General features: G+C 48.3%; 1 protein-coding gene across 21 annotated transcripts in view; it reads left to right on the plus strand.

The window, feature by feature from the left end:
• Positions 1–20,530, plus strand: part of LOC140207214 (uncharacterized) — a 38,543-nt gene extending 18,013 nt beyond the window's left edge. For 16 of the 21 annotated variants that reach the window (XM_072275596.1, XM_072275594.1, XM_072275598.1 and 13 more), the window contains 7 exons: positions 265–321; positions 11,440–11,559; positions 15,675–15,791; positions 17,079–17,450; positions 18,379–18,521; positions 19,288–19,349; positions 19,654–20,530. In XM_072275596.1, the coding sequence (XP_072131697.1) occupies positions 265–321; positions 11,440–11,559; positions 15,675–15,791; positions 17,079–17,450; positions 18,379–18,521; positions 19,288–19,349; positions 19,654–19,852 (1,070 nt within the window). In that variant the 3' untranslated portion in view covers positions 19,853–20,530. The remainder of the gene's footprint in view (positions 1–264; positions 322–11,439; positions 11,560–15,674; positions 15,792–17,078; positions 17,451–18,378; positions 18,522–19,287; positions 19,350–19,653) is intronic. The other 5 variants (XM_072275601.1, XM_072275610.1, XM_072275608.1 and 2 more) reach the window with 3 other exon arrangements.
• The last annotated feature ends 1,060 nt before the right edge of the window (positions 20,531–21,590 follow it).

Below are 21,590 nucleotides of genomic sequence, written 5' to 3' on the forward strand. Positions count from 1 at the left end.
CCGCCGTCATATCCTCCATCCATCCCTTCCACACTCTCTCTCCTACTCAGACTCCCTGTCTTTCCCTGTCACTTCTCCTCTCCTTCTCCTTCTCCCCCTGTCTCTCAGTACTTTATCTCCCTCATTAATCGCTGTCTCTCCTCCTCTCTCTACAACACTCTGTGCTCTTCTCTGTTCTCACTTCCAACCCTCCTCCAATTCTTTCTCGGTCTCTCTACCTTCTATTTCTCCCCCTCTCTCACATTCTTTCGGTTTCTCTCCCAGATAGTGAGACATCCACCTACACAGCGCTGAACCTTGGGAAAGACAAACTTCTCATTGGTGAGTATGAAGATTCTCCCATCGCCTCGGGACCCGCCGAAGTGTCAGTGACTGCGCAACCAGGTTAGAGTTCACATTAATGACGTCACTCTGAAGGAGTCACGTGCTATGCGCACAAGTGTTCATTTTCCAATGCATCTGCATCGACCACTTCCTCTGGCAGCTTGTTCCATAGACGGGCCGCCGTCTGTGTTAAACAACAAAAAGTTCTCACTCAGGTCCCCAGTTAAATCACCTTCTGCTATCATCTTATCCCTGAGCGCTCTGTTCCATGCTTCTCCAAACCTAGAGAAAAGTGACTCTGCACGTTCACCTAGTCTGTGCCCCATGTCCCCTGTGGTTTTATACAACTCTGTAAGGTCAGCTCTGCGCTCCATGGTATGAAGTCCCAACCTACCTGACTTATCTTCATAATTCAGTCACCAAGGTCCCGGCAATATCCTCGTAAATCTCCTCCGCACTCTCTGCAGTTTAGTGTCATCTTATTTAGAGGAGGACAACGGAAACGGAAAACTGTACTCCAAATGTAGCCTCACTGACGTCTTGTTCACTGCAACGTCACCCCCTACTCCTGTACTCATTGCCGTGACTGATGAAGGGTAGCAGGTCAGACGCCTTCTCCACCGCCCTGTCTATCTGCGACTTCACGCTATGAGAACTGTGCACCTCGAGTCCTGGGTCCCTTTGTTCTGCAACACTCCCCAGTGTCCCTGTCTACCTGTCATTCCACGTTCAGGGAACCGTGTCCCTGTACCTCTGGGTCCTTCTGTTCGACAACACTCTCCAGAGTCCCTGTCTACCTGTGATTCCACTTTCAGGGAACTGTGTCCCTGTACCTCTGGGTCTCTCTGTTCTATAACATTTCCCAAGTTTCCTCCCGTTCACTGTGTAAGTTCTACGCTGTTGTTTGCCTTCTTGAAATACGATAGCTTGAACATAATTGCATATGCTCCTGCACTTCCCCGGCCAATCGAGATCCCAGTGTAAGTGAAAACTGCTTTTACTGTTCACCACACCACCGACGTTAGTGTTGTCTGCAAGCTTAGCAACCGCATGATTTATGTTCTGCTATAATGACCGATATATTTGACAAAAATCACTGGTGCCACCACAGACCCCCCCCCCCCCCCCAACACACACACTCCCCGGTGATCACCGCTTATGACGGGCTTCCAGTCTGAGGAACGAACTGCATCCCTAAACTTTTGCTCCTATCGCCAAGGCAATCGTATATCCAGTCAACCATCCCTCCCAGCGTCGCACACCATCTCCCAGTGCGGTATACCGTCTGGGAACTTATTAAAATCTGTGTACATTACGTCTACCACCCCGTCCTGATTAGTCCGCAATCAAATTAATCTGACAGATCTCCTTGAGTTGAATCAGCAAATTTGCTGATGATATAAAGATTGGCGGTGTAGTGGACAGTGAGGAAGGTTTTCAAAGCCTGCAGAGAGATTTGGACCAGCTTTAAAAATGGGCTGAAAAATGGCAGATAGAGTTTAATACTAACAAGTGTGAGGTATTGCACGTTGGAAGGACAAACTGAGGTAGAACATACAGGGTTAATGGTAAGGCACTGAGGAGCGCAGTGGAACAGAGTGATCTGGGAATACAGATACAAAATTCCCTAAAAGTGTCGTCACAGGTAGATATGGTCGTAAAGAGAGCTTTTGGTACATTGGCCTTTATTAATCAAAGTATTGAGTATAAGAGCTGGAATGTTATGATGAGGTTGTATAAGACATTGCTGAGGCCGAATCTGGAGTGTGGTGTTCAGTTTTAAAAGAATTTAAAAGGATCTGGCCGGGACTTGAGAAACTGAGTTACAGAGAATGGTTGGATAGGCTGGGACTTTATTCCCTGGAGCGTAGAAGAATGATGGGAGATTTGATAGAGGTATATAAAATTATGATGGGTATAGATACAGTGGATGCAAGCAGGCTTTTTCCACTGAGGCAAGGGGAGAAAACAAACAGAGGACATGGGTTAAGGGTGAGGGGGGAAAAGTTTAAAGGGGACATTAGGGTTGGATTCTCCACACAGAGGGTGGTGGGAGTGTGGAATGAGCTGCTAGACGTGGTGGTAAATTCGGATTCTTTTTTAACATTTAAGAATAAGTTGGAGAGATACATGGACGGGAGGTGTATGGAGGGATATGGTCCGTGTGGAGGTCAGTGGGACTAGGCAGAAAATGGTTCGGCACAGCGAAGAAGGGCCAAAAGCACTGTTTCTGTGCTGTAGTTTTTCTATGGTTTCTATGGTTTGTAGTTCCAGATCATCCTCCAGAGCAGTCTACCATCTGAGCGTTTTTTATAGATTTGTTAAACCCTCTGTATGGTACATTTACTACGAATTACTAGTCTGTCCTCCCCAGTCAAATCTCCCTGGGTATAATACCACCTATCATCTGCTTCCCCTTTCTCTCTTCTGCTCTCCCCACCTTTCGTTCTCCCGCCGAGTCCCACCGCCTATTCCTTCTCCATCTCCCCCTACATCCCTCTTTCCCATTTTCCAGACTGACCTAGCATCTGGGATGTGAATAAGGGAGTTGCTAACTATCTATTATATCTAACAATCTGGACATATCAGCCTTTCAAATTCCCCTGGGTCCCACAGCATTCTGCAGAGTGGTCTAGCAAGTTGAAAAAAAAAAATGTCTTATTGTGTTCCCTGTTCACCATGACTACTGCCCTGCTGTCATGAACAGTCCTGGTTCCTTACTAAAAATATAAACACTGCTCGGCCCATGACCACAAGGAACTGCTGAGCGTTGTGGAAAGAGCTGAGCCCAGCTCCGAAACCAGCCTAACCAACATGAACTCTTTCTGCACATCCTGCTGCCTCGGTAAAGCAGCCAGCGTCATAAACAAAAAAAAAATAAAAACAATTCCACCCATCCCGAACACTCTCTCCTCTGCACCCTCCCATCGGAGGGAAGATGCGAAAGCATGTCTGACCGGGCTCAGAGACAGCTTCTACAGCACTGTGATCAGACTATTGAACGGTCCGCCACTACGATTAGATTATGAGAACACTCAGTCCTCGTTTATTGACATTTATAAATGCATGCATGCATTAACAAATGATACAATGTTCCTCCAGAGTAATATTACAGAAAAACAGGACAAACCAGAGACTAACACTAACAGAACCACATGATTATAACAGATAGTATTAACAGTGCAAAGCAATACCATAATTTGATAAAGAACAGACCATGGGCACGGTAAAAAAAAAAAAAAGTCTCAAAGTCCCGAGTCGATCCACTCCCGAGTCCCGGATAGCAGGCGGCGAAGAGAGAAACTCCCTGCCATAAACCACGAGGCACCGACCACAGCCGACACTGAGTCCGTCCGTCCGAAACTTCGAGCCTCCAACTAGCCCCTCAGTTACAGCCTCCCGAGCGCCATTCTCTGCCGAGTACCTTCCACCTCGTCCTGGCCACCGAAACAAGCGAAGCGGAGGAATTGGGGCCTTCTCCTCCGGAGGTTCAGGATCACACAGCAACAGCGGCAGCGAAGCGAGCATTTTATAAATTTCTCCAGATATTCCTCCGTACTCTCATGTCCGTCTCCATCAAATCAGAATTGTGCACGGTCCCCTACTTGATATGATCTAAACTTGACCACAGAATATACCTCCTCGTGGCCATTGCCTGCTGCAGAGCATTTTCCCTGTAATAGTGACACATTATTCTGCATTCTGTTAGTATTTCATTCTGTTCTACTCCAATGAAGTGATCTGTATCTATGGACGTGTCTGGGATACCTCCTGTCTGTGATGTATATAATTTAGCTGGATGGCAATATAGATGGGTGGGTTGGTAAGATTACAGTTGATGCGGAGATAGGTAGTATTGTAGTTCGTGTAGACGGCCTGCAATGAATTAGTCATAATCATAGTCATAATGATACTCTATTGATCCCGGGGGAAATTGGTTTTCGTTACAGTTGCACCATAAATAATAAATAGTAATAGAACCATAAAGAGTTAAATAGTAGTATGTAAATTATGCCACTAAATTATGAAATACGTCCAGGACCAGCCTATTGGTTCAGGGTGTCTGACCCTCCAAGGGAGGAGTTGTAAAGTTTGATGGCCACAGGCAGGATTTAAGTACTATGACGCTCTGTGTTGCTTCTTGGTGGAATGAGTCTCTGGCTGAATGTAGTCCTGTGCCCAACCAGTACCTTATGTAGTGGATGGGAAACATTGACCAAGATGGCATGCAACTTAGACAGCATCCTCTTTTCAGACACCACCGTGAGAGAGTCCAGTTCCATCCCCACAACATCACTGGCCTTACCAATGAGGTTGTTGATTCTGTTGGTGTCTGCAACCCTCAGCCTGCTGCCCCAGCACACAACAGCAAACATGATCGCATTGACCACCACAGACTCGTAGAGCATCATGAGCATCCGTGGGATATGGATCAGTTTCAGATATGGGTTGAAGAAATGGCAGATGGAGTTTAAAGCGAACAAACCTAAAATCTTGCACCTTTGTAGGTCAAATGCTAAGAGATATCACACTCTTTCAGCCATGACTCTAAGCACTGTTGACTGGCAGAGGGATCTTGGGGTCCAATATCATTGTTCATGGACAAGCAGTCCGATAGGGTGGTGAAGAATGCGGATATCCTGCTTGCCATTATTAGTTGGGGCAGTGAGTTTAAAATTCAGGAAGTTATATTGCAACTTTATAAAAATCTTTAGTTAGGCTGAAGCAGGTTTATTGTATAGAGTTCCACTCACCCCATTATCGGAAGGATTTCAAGACCTTGAATAGCATCCAAAGAGGTTTAACGGGATGCTGCCTGGTTTCGCTGATTTGAGGGATTGGACAAGTCGGTTGCTTCCTCTGGACTGGAGGAAGATGAGGGGACATCTGGCGTAGGTTCAGAAGATCATAAAAGCCATCGACTGACTCGGCAGACATTGCCTTTTCCCTAAAGATGAAATGTCCAATATCACAAGGAATGAATTTGGAACAACATTACGGGCCTGTCCTGTGCTGTACGGGTTGGTTTGTGTTCTAGGTGTGACAATGTAAAACACAATTTACTGACTCTACGGGGCAGGACATCCTAAAAGCCCAAAAAATTGTTGAATATTTAGATTTCCATCCAAGTCCTTGCCACAGACATCAGAAGTCGAGCGTAACATCACTAGACGCGGAATTCCAAGCAATAATCGTTGCCTTCTTAAGCCAATTCCGAAAACAAATTCTCAAATTACCAGTTCATTGTGAATCACAGAAATCGCAATCATGTGAACGAAGCTCTTCAATATGTAAGCAGCCATGAAACAAAGAAACACAATGGAACACGAAAATCCCCACAACATTGTAATCCCCACAAAACCGTCATGTATCCAAAGCTTGAAAAAATAACGAAGCTTGCAAACAATAATACAAGTACGAAAAACAATAAAACCGTAACATTCTCTTGTTTCCCCCCTCTCACCAATTCTCCCTCGCTCTCTCTATCGCTTTCCTCCCTCTACCGTTTTTCCTTCCCCCCCCCACCACTCTCTCGCTCATTCTCACGTTCGCTGTCACCCTTCGCACTCCCTCGTCACACATAACCTCGCTCCCTCTTCTCCCTCCGCCACTCTGTCTATTCTCTATTCTCTCTGCCCATTCTCACCTTTTTTTTTCTGTCCATCACACCAACCTCGAACCCTCTCAAATCACTGCCCCATCCATACCTTCCACACTCTCTCTCCTACCAGGAATCCTCGTCTTTTAGCCTCACTACCGCTCCCGGTTACTTTCACTCCCTGCCACTTAGGCATCTATTTACCCCTCATTAATGTCTTGCTTATGGGTTGTTAACTTTCATAAGTTGAGGGATAGAGTTTAAGAGTTGCGATGCATCTCTGTAAAAACTCTGGTTAGGTCACACTTGGAGTACTGTGCCCAGTTCTGGTCACCTCACTATAGGAAGGATGTGGAAACATTGGAAAGGGTACAGAGGAAATTTACCAGGATGCTGCCTCGTTTAGAGAGTATGTATTATGATCAAAGGTTAAGGGAGCGAGGGCTTTACTCGTTGGAGAGAAGGAGGATGAGAGGAGACATAATAGAGGTGTACAACATAATAAGAGGAATAGATAGAGTGGATAGCCAGCGCCTCTTCCCCAGGGCACCACTGCTCAATATAAGAAATATGGATTTAAGGTAAGGGGTGGGAGGAACAAGGGGGATATTAGCGGATTTTTTTTTTTTTCTCAGAGAGTGGTTGGTGCGTGGAATGCACTGCCTGAGTCAGTGGTAGAGGCAGATACACTAGTGAAATTTCAGAGACTGCTAGACAGTTATATGGAGGAATTTAAGGTGGGGAATATATGAGAGTTTGGGTTTAAAAGTCGGCACAACATTGTGGGCCTGAGGGCCTGTACTGTATGTTGTGTATTACCCTGTGTTCTATGTTCTCCCACGACTCTCTCTTCCCCCTCGCTGATTTGTCTCTTTATCCTCTCTCCTACCATTAGAAACATTGAAACATAGAAAACCTACAGCACAATATCGGCCTTTCGGCCCACATTGCTGCGGCAAACATGTAATTACCGCGGGTTACCCATAGCCCCCTATTTGTCGAAGCACCATATACCTTTCCAGCAGTCTCTTGACCTACCCCATCGAATCCGGCTCCACCACCATCGCCGGCAGCCCATTTCCCGCACTCGCCACTCTCTGTGTAAAACACATACGCTGACATCTCCTCAGTACCGACTTCCGAACACCTTAAAACTGTGATCTCTCTTGACAACCGTTTAAGCCCTGGTGAAAAAAAAAATCTGACTATCAACCCGATCAATGCGTCTTATCATCTTATACACCTCTATCAGGACACCTCCCATCCTCCGTCGCTTCAAGGAGAAAAGGCTAAATTCACACAACCTATTCTCGTAAAGCATGCCGCCCAATTCAGGCAAGATCCTTGTAAATCTCCCCTGCACCCTTTCTATAGCTTCCACATCCTTCCTGCAGTGGGCTAACCAGAACTGAGCAAAGTGCACCAAGTGGGGTCTGACCATGGACCTATAGATCTGTAACATTACCCCTGGGCTCTTACGTTCAATCCCACGGTTGATGAAGGCCTATGCACCGTATGCCTCCTTAACCACACAGTCAACCTGTGCAGCAGCTTTGAGTGTCCTATGAACTTTAAGCCAAATATCACTCTGATCCCCTACACTGCCAATTGATACTACATTCGGCCAGCATATTTGACCGAGAAAAATGAACCACATCACATTCATCTGGGCCGAACTCTATCTGCCACATCTCAGCCCTGTTTTGTATCCTACAATGTCGCGCTCTAACCCCTGACAGCCCTCCACACTATCCACAACACCCCCAAACTTGGTGTCATCAGCAAATTTACTAACCCGTCTATTACTTCCTCAGCCAGGTCATTTATAAAATTCACGAAGAAAATGAGACCGAGAACAATCCCCTGAGGCACACCACTGGTCACCGACCTCCATGCAGAATATCACCCGTGTACAACCACTCATTGCCTTCTTTGGTCAAGCCGCTTGAGGATCCGCAAAACTATGTCCCCTTGGATCCCGTGCCTCCTTACTTTCTTAAAAGGCCTTGCTTGGAGTACCTTATCAAATGCCTTGCTAAAAATCCATATACACTGCATCTACGGCTGAATGTGTTTAGTCACATCCTCCTAAAAAAAAAAAAAAAAAAAATCGATCAGGCTTGTAAGGCCCGACCTGCCTTTCACGGAGCCATGCTGACTATTCTTAATCATATTCTGCCTTTCCAAATGCTCATAAATCCTGCCTTTCAGGATCTTCCCCATCAATTTCCCAAACACAGAAGTAAGATTCACTGGTTTAAATTTCCGCGGATATCTCTACTCCCTTTCTTGAATAAGGGAACAACATCTGCAGCCCTCCAATCTCCGAACCTCTCCCATCCCCATTGATGATGCAAAGTTCATTGCCAGAGGCTCAACCCTTTCCTCCCTCGTTTCCCACAGTAGCCTGGGGAGCATCTCGTCCGGCCCCGCTAACTTATCCAACGTTTTGCTTTCCCAAAGCTCGAGCGCATCCTCTTTCTTAATATCTACATGCTCAGGTTTTTCAGTCCATTGTACATCATCCGTACAATTGCCTGGATCTTTCTCCGTAGTGAATACTTCAGCAAGGTATTCAGTAAGTACCCCTGTTTTGACCACCTGATTCACATAGACTTTTCCACTGTCACAATTGATTGGCCCTATTCTCTCCCTCGTTATCCTCTTTCTGTTCACATACTTGTAGAATGCCTTGGGGTTTTCCTTAATCCTGCTCACCGAAACTTTGTCTTGGTACCTTCTGGCTCTCCTGATTTCATTATTAAGCTACTTCCTGCGTGGCCAAGTGGTTAAGGCGTTCGTCTCGTGATCTGAAGGTCGCTAGTTCGATCCTTGGCTGAGGCAGCGCGTGTGCCCTTGAGCATAGCACTTAACCACACATTGCTGTGCGACGACACTGGTGCGAAGCTGTATGGGTCCTAATGCCCGTCCCTTGGACAACATCGGTGCTGTGGAGAGGGGAGACTTGCAGCATGGGCAACTGCTGGTCTTTCATACACTCTTGCGCAGCCCTACACCTTGGAAAATTGCAAGGCGCAAATCTATGGTCTCATGTGACTAACAGATGCCTAAAAAAGGTGCTTCTTGCTAAGCATATAATCTTCTAGATCTCTATCTTTGCCTAGATTTTGCACTTTTCGTAAGCTTTTCTCTTCTTCTTGACTGTGTTTTTCAACAGCCTTTGTACACCACGGTCCCTGCGCTTTACCGTCCTTTCCCTATCCGTGTCTCTTTGGAATGTACCTATGCAGAACGCAAATATCCCTTGAACACTTGCCACATGCCGACTGTCCATTTCCTTTTCAACATTCGTTCCCAATTTATGCTTCCAAGTTCCTGCCTGATAGCGTCATATTTCCCCTTACTCCCATTAAAGGCTTCCCTAAAGTATTTGTTCCTCTTCCTCTCCAATACAAGATGAATGAGATCGAATTGTGATCGCTATATCGAAAATACTCTCCCAATGACAGACGTGACACCCGAGCTGGTTCATTTCCCGATACCAGATCAAGTACAGTCTATTCCGTTGTCAGCTTTTCTGCATGTTGTGTCAGGAAATCCTCCTGAACAGACCTAATAAACTCTAGCCCGTCTAAACCCCTTGCTTTCGGGAGATGCCAATCAATATTTGGGAAACAAAAATCTCCCACGACGACAATCCTATTATGATTACACCTTTCCAGAATCCATCTCCCTCTCTGTATTTTGATGTGCGTGTTACTATTGGGTGGTCCATAAAACATTCAGTAGAGTTATTAACCCCTTACTGCTTCTAACATCAGACACAGAGACTCAGTAGACAATCCCGCCATGACTTCCTTTTTTTTCTGCAGCCGTGACACTATCTCTGATCAGCAGTGACACGCCCCCAACTATTTTCCCACCCTCCACGTCCTTTCTGTAACATCTAAAGCCGGGCACTCTATGTAGCCATTCCTATCCCTGAACCATCCAAGTCTCTGTAATGGCCGTAACATTTCTATGTAACATCATCGCTCGGGGTTCTGAACCATGTTCTGAGCTCATCAGATTTATTCATGATGCTTCTTGCATTAAAATAGACACATCTTAAAAACCATCGGTCTGAGCGCGTTCATCTCTATCATCTTGCTATTTCCCCTCTAGCGCTGTTTCCATGCTTTACCTTTTTATGAGCTAACCGCCTATTTTCCACCTCTTCAGTTTGGTCCAACCCCCCAGCAATCCAAGTTTAAACTCTCACCAATAGCCTTAACAAGCCTCCCCGCCAGACTATCGGTCCCCCTCGGATTCAAGCGCAACCCGTCCATTTTCTAAAGGTCATGCCTGATCCAAAAGAGGACCCAATGATCCAGAAATCTGAATCCATGGTCGCTGCCCCAATCCCTCAGCTACAAATTTATCCTCCACCTCACTATATTCCTAAATTCACATGTCCCGAGGAGCAGACAGTAATCCCGAGATTATTAACTTTGAGGTCCTGCTGTTCAACCTCCTTCCTTACTCCCTGTAGCCTGAATTCAAGACCTCCACCATTTTTCTAACTATGTCGTTGGTACCAATGTATACCACGACCTCTGGCTGTTCTCCGTCCCACTTCAGGATAACATGGACGGAATCAGAAACATCCCGGTCCCTTGCAACAGAGAGGCAAACGACGATCCACTTTTCTTTCCTGAGTCCCTAGAATCGTTTGTCTGACTCCCTAACTATAGAGTCCCCTTGTAATTCTGTCTTCTTCCTTTTCCTACCCTTCTGAGCCACAGGTCCAGACTCTGTGCCAGAGGCGCGGCCATTGTTGCTTCCCCCAGATAAACTGTCCTCCAAATAGTAGTCAAAGAGGAGTACTTATTGTTAAATGGGACAGCTGTAGAGGTACTCTCTAGTATCTGACTCCTGCCTTTTCTTCTCCTGACTGTTCTACATTTATCTGTCTCCCGAGGCCCCGGTGTGACTACTTGCCTGTAGCTCCTCTCTATCAGCTCCTCACTCTCCCCGCCCAGACGAATGTCATCGAGCTGCATCTCCAGTTCCCTCGCCCGATCCCGGAGGAGCTGCAGCTCGACACACCTGGCGCGATGTTGCCGTCCGGGAGGCTGGGAGTCTTCCGGATTTCCCACATCTATCACCCCGTCGAGAACACCGTCCTCACAGACATAATTCCTGTTCTACTTCTCAAAAATACCTCACCTCGCCTCAACCCGTTATCGCTGAGGCCGGAATGAGCAGAATCCCTACCATTATGTCTCAGATCACTGCTTTGATAACTACATCCTTGATGAAGGCTCTGCGAGGCAGAATCTCCCTTTTATGCCCAAACCTTGCATACAATCCAACTCACTATCGAGGCGCCAGTTATAGACACTGACAGGCCACGTCCAATGGACTAAGATTCTCAAATTCCTCTTTTTAAATAAGCGCCGCAGACCTGCGATAAATCCCAATTGGTAAAGCTCTGTTGACGCCACCGACAGGCAATGTGTGTTCCGTACGGTCTCTCCACCTTCTATTTCTCTCTCTCGTTCATTCTCTCTCAGACGGTCTAAACTCCACCTACTCAGTGCTGAACCTTCGGAAAGACAACCTTCTCAGGGATGAGTATACAGATCCTCCCATTGCCCCGGGACCCGCCGGAATGTCAGTGATTGCACAAGCAGGTCAGAGTTCACAACAATGACACCACTCTCAAGAGGTCAGGTGTCGTAGATTAGATTAGATTAGATTCAGCTTTATTGTCATTGTGCCGAGTGCAAATACAAAACCAGTGAAATGCAGTTAGCATCAGACCAGAAATGAAAAGAATATGTTATTTACAAAATAACTGCGAATGAAAAGAAAGTGCTACGACACACAAATATAAAAGCACCGAGGCAGTGCAATATGTATACAATACTTCTTCGCGCTGTGATGTGAGGTTCAGCAGTGTCACAGCCTCAGGGAAGAAGCTCTTCCTGTGCCTGCTGGTGCGGGAGCGGAGTCTCCTGTAGCGCCTACCGTATGGGATTAGAGTAAAAAGTCCATGGTTATGGTGAGATGCATCCCTGATAATGCTTTTCGACCTGCCCAGGGAGCGTTTATGGTAGATGTTCTCAATGGTGGGCAATTGGGTGCCGATAATCCGCTGGGCAGTTTTCACCACACGGTGGAGTATTTTGCGGTCCGATACGGGACAATTGCCATACCACACTGAGATGCAGTTGGTGACTATGCTTTCAGTGGTACAGCAGTAAAAGTCTGTCAGTATCCTGGGACAGAGTTGAGCTTTCTTCATGCTCTGCAGGAAATGAAGGTGCTGTTGCGCCTTTTTGACCAGGGTCGAGGAGTTCAGGGACCAGGTGAGATCCTCGGAAATGTGGACACCAAGGTATTTGAAGCCTGATACACGCTCCACTCGAGCTCCGTTGATGTAGATGGGGACGTGAGTGTGGCCGTGTTAGCACAATGATCTCCGTGGTCTTCTGGGGGTTAAGGGCCAGGGTGTTGCCGGCACACCACGGGGCCAGGTGCTGGACCTCGTCCCTGTAGGCCGTTTCGTCATTCCCTTTGATCAGATCAACCACCCTACTTTGGTCTCGAACTTGATTATGGAGTTAGAACGATGTACAGCAACGCAGTCATAGGTGAAAAGGGAGTACAGGAGAGGGCTCAGCACACAGCCTTGAGGCACGCCTGTGTTGAGGCTGTGTGTGGAGGAGGGGAGGTTGTCTAAATTAATTGATTGGGTCTGTTATTCAGAAAGTCCAAGGTCCAATTGCAGAGGGATGAGCTGATACCAATCTGGCGAAGTTTGGCGATCAGCTTGGAGGGGATCACAGTATCGAATGCGGAACTAAAGTCAATGAACAGCATTCTGACGTCAGAGTTGGGGCTGTCCAAGTGAGTCAGGGCAGAGTGAAGTGCCGTGTAGTTGGCGTCCTCTGTTGACCTGTTGTTGCGCTAGGCAAATTGATGGGGATCCAGGATTGTGGGCAGACAGGATTTTAGATGAGATAGAACTAGTCTCTTAAAACAGCTTGTAATGATGGGAGTGAGAGACACTTGGCGGAAGTCATTCAGGACCGTGGCAGTGGAATGCTTCGGCACTGGCACGATGGTGGCGATTTAAGTTTGTAGGGACAACTGCCTGGCCAGTGACATATTAAAAATGTCAGTGAGAACCCCGGCAAACTGCCCTTCACAGACTCTGAGCACACGTCCAGGTATTCCATCCGGACCAGCTGCCTTCCGTACATTCACCCTGCTCAGGGTGACGCAAACATCGAGGGTGGAAACTGAGAGATGCAGTTCACCAGGTGGGAGATCCGCGTTCAGGCTGACCTCCTTGTTCTCTTGTTCAAAGCGAGCGTAGAAGTAATTGAACATATCAGGAAGAGAAGAGAGCTGGAAGGGAGCACAGTACTAAGTGGATTGAAGTCTGTAATCAGCTGTATGCCATGCCACATGAGCCGGGGGTCCGAGGAGTTCAAATGCTCCTCGATTTCCTGATTGTATATGTCTTTAAGCTGAGAGATTCTCCTCCTCAGGTTGGCCCTGGCTGAGCTGTAACCTCCCGGTCTCCAGACCTGAAGGCTGAATCTCTGACCTAGAGAGGAAGGGGACTTCTCTGTTCATCCATGGATTCTGACTGGGGGTGGGGGGATATTTGTTTTTGTGATGACTCTCTATCTACACAGTTGCTGAGGTGCTCAAGGACAGAGTTGGTATACAAATCAATGTTAACCTGAGAGCCTGTGGGGATACGGGCAGCAAACGCGCTCCAGTCTGTGTGCTGGAATTGGTGCTGAAGAGCAGAGTCAGCACCCTCCAGCCAGATCTTAATAGTCTTCATTGTGGGGCTGTACTTGGGAATCAGAAACAATGAAAGATAGTCGGACTGTCCCAGGTGGGGCAGGGCAGTGGCTTTATAAGCGTCAGCCACATTTGTGTAGACATCATCTAAGTTTTATTTCCCTTGTGGTACACAATACATTTTGGTAAAATTTTGGAAGCACGGTACGTAGGTTGCAATGATTAAGGTCCTCATCGACAATAAAGACTCCCTCTGGATGCAATGTCTGCAGCTTACTAATAGCGGCACTGAGGTCTTTCATGGCTACTTTAGCCTTGGCATCCGGTGGAGCATAAACTGCGACAGCAATGATGCATGTAATCTCTCGTGATTGATAAAAAGGTCTGCATTTAATAATCAGGTATTCCAGATCAGCAGAGCAATAAGTGTCAGAAGTGTTAGATTTACTGCACCATGATCGATTGACGTAGATGCATAAACCGCAAGTGTTCAAATTCTAATGCATCTGTCTTGACCACTTCCTCTGGCAGCTCGTTTGACGGACAGACCACTGCCTGGGTAAAAAAAAAAAAAAAAAGTTTTCACTGGGCTCCCCAATTAAACCCCTGTCTGTGATGTACATAAATGATCTGGATGATATTGTAGTTGGGTGTGTTAGAAGCATAGAATCATAGAAAACATACCCCACAATACAGGCCATTCGGCCGACAAAGTTGTGCCGAACATGTCCCGACCTGAGAACTACCTGGGCTTTACCCATAGCCCTCTATTGTTCTAAGCTCCATGTAGCCATCCAGGGGTCTCTTCGAAGAATTTATCGTTTCCGTCTCCACCACCGCCGCCTGCAGCCCATTCCACGCACTCACCATTCCCTGTGTGTAAAAAAAAAAACTTACCCCTGACATCTCCTCTGTACCTACTTCCAAGCACTTTAGAACTGTGCCCTCACGCGTTAGCGTTTTCAGCCCTGGGAAATAAAGCCTCTGACTATCCACACGATCAATGACGTCTCATTATCTTATACACCTCTATCAAGTTACTATTCATCCTCCGTCGCTCCAGGGAGGAAAGGGCAAGTTCACTCAACCTATTCTCTTAAGGCATGCTCCCCAATCCAGGCAGCCTCCTTATAAATCTCCTCTGCACCCTTTCTATGGTCTCCACGTCCTTCCTATAGTGAGGCGACCAGAATTGTGCACAGTACTCCAAGTGGGGTCTGACCAGGGTCCTATATAGCTGCACATTACCACTCAGCTCTTAAATGTATATAAATGATCTGGATGAAATTGCAGATCCGTGGGTTAGTGGGTTTCCAGATGATCCGCCGAAGACTGGCAAAGAATTCATTGGGACGTAGATCAGTTACAGATATGGTCTGGAGACCGGGAAGACGGAGCTTAACTCGGACAGACCTAAAATATTGCACCTTGGTAGGTCAAATGAAAGAAGTGACACACTGGCAAAGTCAAGACCCTAAACAGTGTTGAAACATAGAAACAGAGAAGCATAATAGAGGCATTCTTGCCTTTATTAGTTGGGGCATTGAGTACAAATGTCAGGGAGTTATGTTGCAATTTTACTAAACTCACTATTTAGTGTGAATCAGGTGTTTTGTCTACAGTTCCGGTGACCACATTATCGGAAGGATGTCAAGGCATTTAGTAGCCCACCAGAGAGGTGTAACAGGACGCTGCCTGGATTCGATGGCATGTGTTACAACGAGAGGTCGGACACCTGGGTTGCTTTCTCTGGAGCGGAGGGGACTCAGGGGAGATCGGACTGATCTCTGGAACGCGTCAGACACCTGTCAGCCTTTCCCAAGTCACGGAATTTGGACTCTCATCGATGACGGCTGACAGTAGATGTGATTGAGAGAGGGAGGGGTGATTGTGGTGGTAGGAGAGAGTGCGGATAGAGGGTGGGAGGGAGCACTAGTGGTGGTCACGGTGGAATTCACACACACGCTGAATGGTCTCTCCACAGGTCCGCATAAACAGGAGTCGAAAGAGAATTTCGGAAATAGATCGCACCGTAAGATCTGCCTACTCTGCCTCGTTACCTGCGCCCTTATCGCGATAGTGGCCGCGGTCTCGATCTTTGGTGAGTCGAATGGGCTCCGGGTGGTGTCAGACCATAAACAAACAGAGTGGAATGAAATGTTTGCGCAGAAGTTCACGGTGACACCGAATCGCCCCTCACAATGACACCATCTTCACTGTGACAACGACACGTTCCTCACCGTGACAGTGACACGACCCTCACCGTGACAGTGACATGACCCTCAATGTAGCACAGAAAAGACCCTTACCATTATAATGACAGTACCGTCACACGGTGCACGACGACAGCAGACTCACTGTAAAACCAACACGCCCATCACCGTGACACCGACACACCCCTCGCTGTGACACTGACACAGCCTTCACCGTGAGAGCTACACACCCTTCTCCCTGAAACAGACACTTCTCTCTCCGTGACAACAGCATTCACCACACTGTGACACCGACACCCCCAGCACCGTGACACCGTGCAGCCCACACCATTACACCAACACCCCCGTCACCGTGACACTTATACACCCCACACCGTTACACTGACACTCCTCTCACAGGCACACCGACACGACCCTTACCGTGACACCAACAGGCCCCACACCGTGACATCGCCACGCCCCTCACTGTGTCACGGACACTCCACCTCACGACACTCCATCACTCTGTGACTTCGACGCTCTCTTCACCTTGACACTTACACACTCCATACCGAAACACTGACACTCCTTCCACTGTGACACCTATACTTCACTCACTGTGACACCAACACAACCCACTCCGTCACCCTGATACACCACTCACTGTGACACCCACGCAGTCCTCACTGTAACACTGACACAGCCCTCTGCGTGACACTGACAAACCCTCTCTGTGACAGCAACACACCCATCACTGTGACATTGACACAACCCTCTCCGTGACACTGATACACCCCTCTGCGTGACAGCGCCACTCTCCACACCGTGACACAGTCAAGCCCGTCACTGTGACACCAACACACCACTCACCTTGACACCCACACTACCCACACCGTGTCACAGACAGGGCTCTCATTGTGACGCCAACATTCAACACACTGTGTCATAGAGAGGCCTATCACTGTGACACCCACACAGCCCTCACTGTGACACAGACACGCCACTCACTGCGGCACCAAGACACACCTCAGTATGACCCCCACACCGTGACAGCGACACTCCTCGGACCTTGTCACAGACAGGCTTCTCACTGTGACACATAAACTACCTTCATCTGACACAGACACACACTTCACTGTGACACCGAAACACACCTCACACTGTGTCACTGACACACCACTTACTATCACTCTCAGTATCACAGACTCGTCAGTCTCTGATCACCTCCAACCGAAACTACCGGAGACTTTGGGAACAACATCAGGAGATGAACAGGACCCAACGCCAATATCAACAGCAAGTCCATGAGCTGAACTCAACCCTTAAATCCAGGACATTTGAACACTCCCGCCTGCATCTCTCCCAGAGAAACTGTCTGAAGAATATTTCCGCCCTCAACAACAACCTATCCAATCTCGAAAACAACTTTACCATCCTCAACTCCGAACTCTCAGAGCTGAATCAAACACACACCGATCTCCGCCATGAATGCAATCAGCTCGAAACAAAGTACAGAATCATCACCGAAACCAAAGATCAGATTTGCCAGTACCTCAACAGGAGAAGAGGTGAGACGACATCCCTCATTTCCCCTCCTCCTCATCACGGGGTGGGGTGAGAGAAGGGGAGGGAGGGGGTGGAGAGCTCACCTCCATATCTTGCCCCGGGAGAGTGTGATGGGACAGTGTGGAGTGAATTTCATTCTGTGTCTGATCCTGGGATGGTGTGATGGGACGGGGTGGAGGGAGCTTCACTCTGTCTCTGACCGTAGAAAGTGTGATGGGACAGTCTGGAGGGAGCGACATCTAGTGTCTGACCCCGGGAGTGCGTGATGCGCATGTCGGACAGAACTTGACTCTGCGTCGGATCCTAACTGTGTGAAGAGACAATGCATAAGGAGCTTCACTCTGCGTTTGACATCAGATCCCTTTGGTAGCTCGGACGAAGCGGGCTTCGCTCTCTATCTGATCTCAGAAGTGTGTGATGAGCCGGAGTGGAGGGAGCTTTACTCTGTGCCTGACCCCAGACGTGTGTGATGGGACGGTGCGGAGGGAGATTCACTCTGTGTCTGACCCCGGGAGTGTGTGATGGGACGGCGTGGAGGAAGCTTCACTCTGTGCCTGACACCGGGAGTGTGTGATGGGACGGTGTGGAGGGAGCCTCACTCTGTGTCTGACCCCGGGAGTGTGTGATGGGACGGTGTGGAGGGAGATTCACTCTGTGTCTGACCTCGGGAGTGTGTGATGGGAAGGTGTGGAGGGAGATTCACTCTGTGTCTGACACCGGGAGTGTGTGATGGGAAGGTGTGGAGGGAGGGTCACTCTGTGTCTGACCCCGGAAGTGTGTGATGGGACGGTGCGCTGTGAGATTCATTCTGTGTTTGACCGGGGGAGTGTGCAATGGGACGGTGCGGAGGGACATTGACTTTTTTTTATCCGAGTCGCTGCAACGGGATTAATGGAGGAAGATTCACTGTTTCTTGTTCCTGAGTTGTAGAGCAAACGTGTCCCCCGTACTGGACCAAAGAGGAAGGCCGGTGTTATTTTATATCCACGTCCGTAAAATCTTATGATGGAGCGAGGGAACATTGTTCAAAATTTGATGCAAGGCTTCTCGAAATAAACTCAAACGTGGAAAAGGTATGTTTTACCGTGGGAAGAGATACCAACAATAAAGAACTCCCGTGGTGTAACGCACAGTGGAGTTTCCTTCACACCATCTCAACACACACTGCTGGTATGAGACACAGGGTGAAGCTCCTTCCACAACGTCCCGTCACAAACTTCCGGGGACAGAGACCGTGAATCTCCCTCAACACTGTTGCATCAAACACGACTGGGATCAGAGACAAAGTGAAGCTCCCTACACACCGTCCCGTCCACAGTCCCGTGGTCAGTCACCGAGAAGCTCACTCAACGCCGTTCCATCACACACTCCCGGGATTAGACACAGAGTGAAACTCACTCCACACCGTCCCGTCCACACACCCGCGGTCAGACACAGAGTGAATCTCCCTGAACACCATCCAATCAGACACTTCCGGGGTCAGACATAAAGTGAAGATCCCTCCGCACCGTCCCATCACACACTCCCGGGGTCAGACACAGAGTGAATCTCCCTGAACACCATCCAATCAGACACTTCCGGGGTCAGACATAAAGTGAAGATCCCTCCGCACCGTCCCATCACACACTCCCGGGGTCAGACACAGAGTGAATCTCTCTCTGCTCCTTCCCATCACAAACTTCCGGGGTCAGACACACAAAGTGAATCTCCCTCCGCACCGTCCCATCACACACTCCCGGGGTCAGGACTGGGTGATTTCCCCTCTGTACCGTCCCTTTACATGGACAGGCATTGAGAGAGACTGGTTCTAAACATTAATGAAGGGATTTAATTTCACAGAATTTTGTTTCCAATGATGTCACTCGATACACAGCGTACTGGATTGGAAAATGCGCAAACAGGTGAATTTGGACTGTTGCTGGTCTGTGCTGTGGGAGTGGGTCACTGGTGTTAGTTTGTTGACTGACACAGCGTTGTCGGGAGAGGGCTGTGCAGTGAGATTAATTTGGGAACTGACTCGGGATTTTAGGAAAGAGCGGTGCAGTGGGATTCATACGGCGATGTATTCGGGGCTGTGGGGAGAGCAGGGTTTCATGGGATTAGTTCAGAGACTGACATGGGGCTGTGGGGACATGAGTCGGATTAGTTTGGCGACGGTCACCGGTTGTCTGCTGACTCTGTTGAAATTGTTTTAACCTCTGATAGGAACGTCGCCTCTTATCTTCTGTACAAGGTGAGCTATGGATGGGCCACCTGCAGTAAGTGCGACTCGTACGCATGGAGTTACGATTGCAAAGGCGAATACAGATTCATCTGCGAGAAGTCTGCATATTTATACCTGGATATTCCTGAGGAGATCCAAGGTCTCTGTCAACAGCCTGTCGGGCCGACTTCAATCAAGTGACTACACCCCACTTCTCCCCATTCAATCTACCCCACTCTGAAACCCTCATAATTTCATACCCTCTCACCCTCTCTGCCCCTCCCTGCTACCGTATTTTCCTCCTCACCTCGCATCCACATTGCCCCCACTACCCCCCTCTCCCCATCTGAACTACTCTTCTCCCCTCCAGGCCCCGCTCTCTCCTTCTTTCCCCATTTATTCCCCCTTTCCACCCTTCTTCTCTCCCTGTCCTTCTTATTCCTAACTCATTCCGCTTCTTCCCCTTCCTCTCCACCTCCGACCCCATTTTCCGCCTCTCCTCTCTCGGTTCCCTCCACCCAATCTCGCCTCAATTCTGTGAGCACTGGCCCTCAGTTCACCAACCCAGGGGGAAAAGATTGTGCACATTCACCCTATCTGTGCCTCTCCTGGCTTCATACTTACGCTCCAAGGAACAAAGTCCGATCCTTCTTGCCTTCTCTCCATAACTCAGACCCTCGAGTCCCGGCACCATCCTCGTAAATCTCCCTCTGCACTCTTTCCAGCTCAGTGGCATCTTTCCTACAGCAGCGCGACCAGAACTGAACACCAAACTCCCAGCGCGGCCTCACCGACCTTTTGTACAACCACAACGTGGCTTCAGCGCGGTACAAAGATATAAAATTCACGACAATTGGGAAAATTAATAAATAGTGCAAAAAGGTGAATACCGAGGCAGTGTTTAAGTGTTCAGGGAGCGTTCGCTATCTGATATCGGAGGGAAGCAACTGCTTGTAAATTGTCGTGTTTCCCGGCTCCTGTACCCCTCCCCGATGTACCGATCAGCACAGGGCATTTCCCTGCGGGAGGGGGCCCTCGCTGATGGATGCGGTCTTCCCGAGGCATTCCTTCTTGAACATGTCCTCGATGGAGGAGAGGGATGTGACCGTGATGGAGCTGGTTGAGTCTAGAACCTTCTATGGTCCATGGCGACCCTCTGCGTTGCAGCGTCCACACCAGGCGACCATGCGACAAACCAGAATGCTCGACACCGTACATCCCTAGAAATGTGCGAGTCTGGTATGATGTTAAAACCACAATCTTTATTAGTAACTACTTAAAATATAGTAACTTAACCAAGATAAACAAACGTTAACGGTGTTATGAGTAGATATGTGTATAAATATAGCTATTTAGTTTGGGGGACAAGGCTTAGGCTCTTTAGATGGAAAAGCAGGAGTGTTCAGTAATCCACGAAATAAATTATTGGAGAGGGACATTTGCAATTCAAGGTAAAACGTAGAGAAAAGGTAAGTACAAAATATTCCACAGGTTTCACGCTGGTAAAACGAGATGGCAGTCGCCGTCGGACTTGTCTGACGTGTCGTTTCAAATGAACATATGAGTTATCCACGATAGTGACCTGTCACGGGAATATCGTATTCCAGAGGTTACCACACAGCACACACAGCAAATCCACTCCTATGGATCCTTGGAAGTGACAGTCACACATTCGTTGTGCACCGTGTGCCGAAATTAAAGTGAAACCTGCGGGTTCGGAACAACACCGACCCATAGCACACTGACAGGGTTAGACACAGAGTGAAGCTCCCTCCACACCGTCCCATCACGCTCTCCCGTGGTCAGACACAGAGTGAATTTCCCCCCATGCGGTTCCATCACACAATCGCGGGGTCAGACACAGTGTGAATGTCCCTCCACACCGTCCCGGCACAGACTCGCGGGGTCCGACACAGAGTGAATCTGCCTCCGCACTGTC

Source organism: Mobula birostris, chromosome 13 (assembly GCF_030028105.1).
Source record: "Mobula birostris isolate sMobBir1 chromosome 13, sMobBir1.hap1, whole genome shotgun sequence".
In the NCBI taxonomy this organism is placed as follows: Eukaryota; Metazoa; Chordata; class Chondrichthyes; order Myliobatiformes; family Myliobatidae; genus Mobula; species Mobula birostris.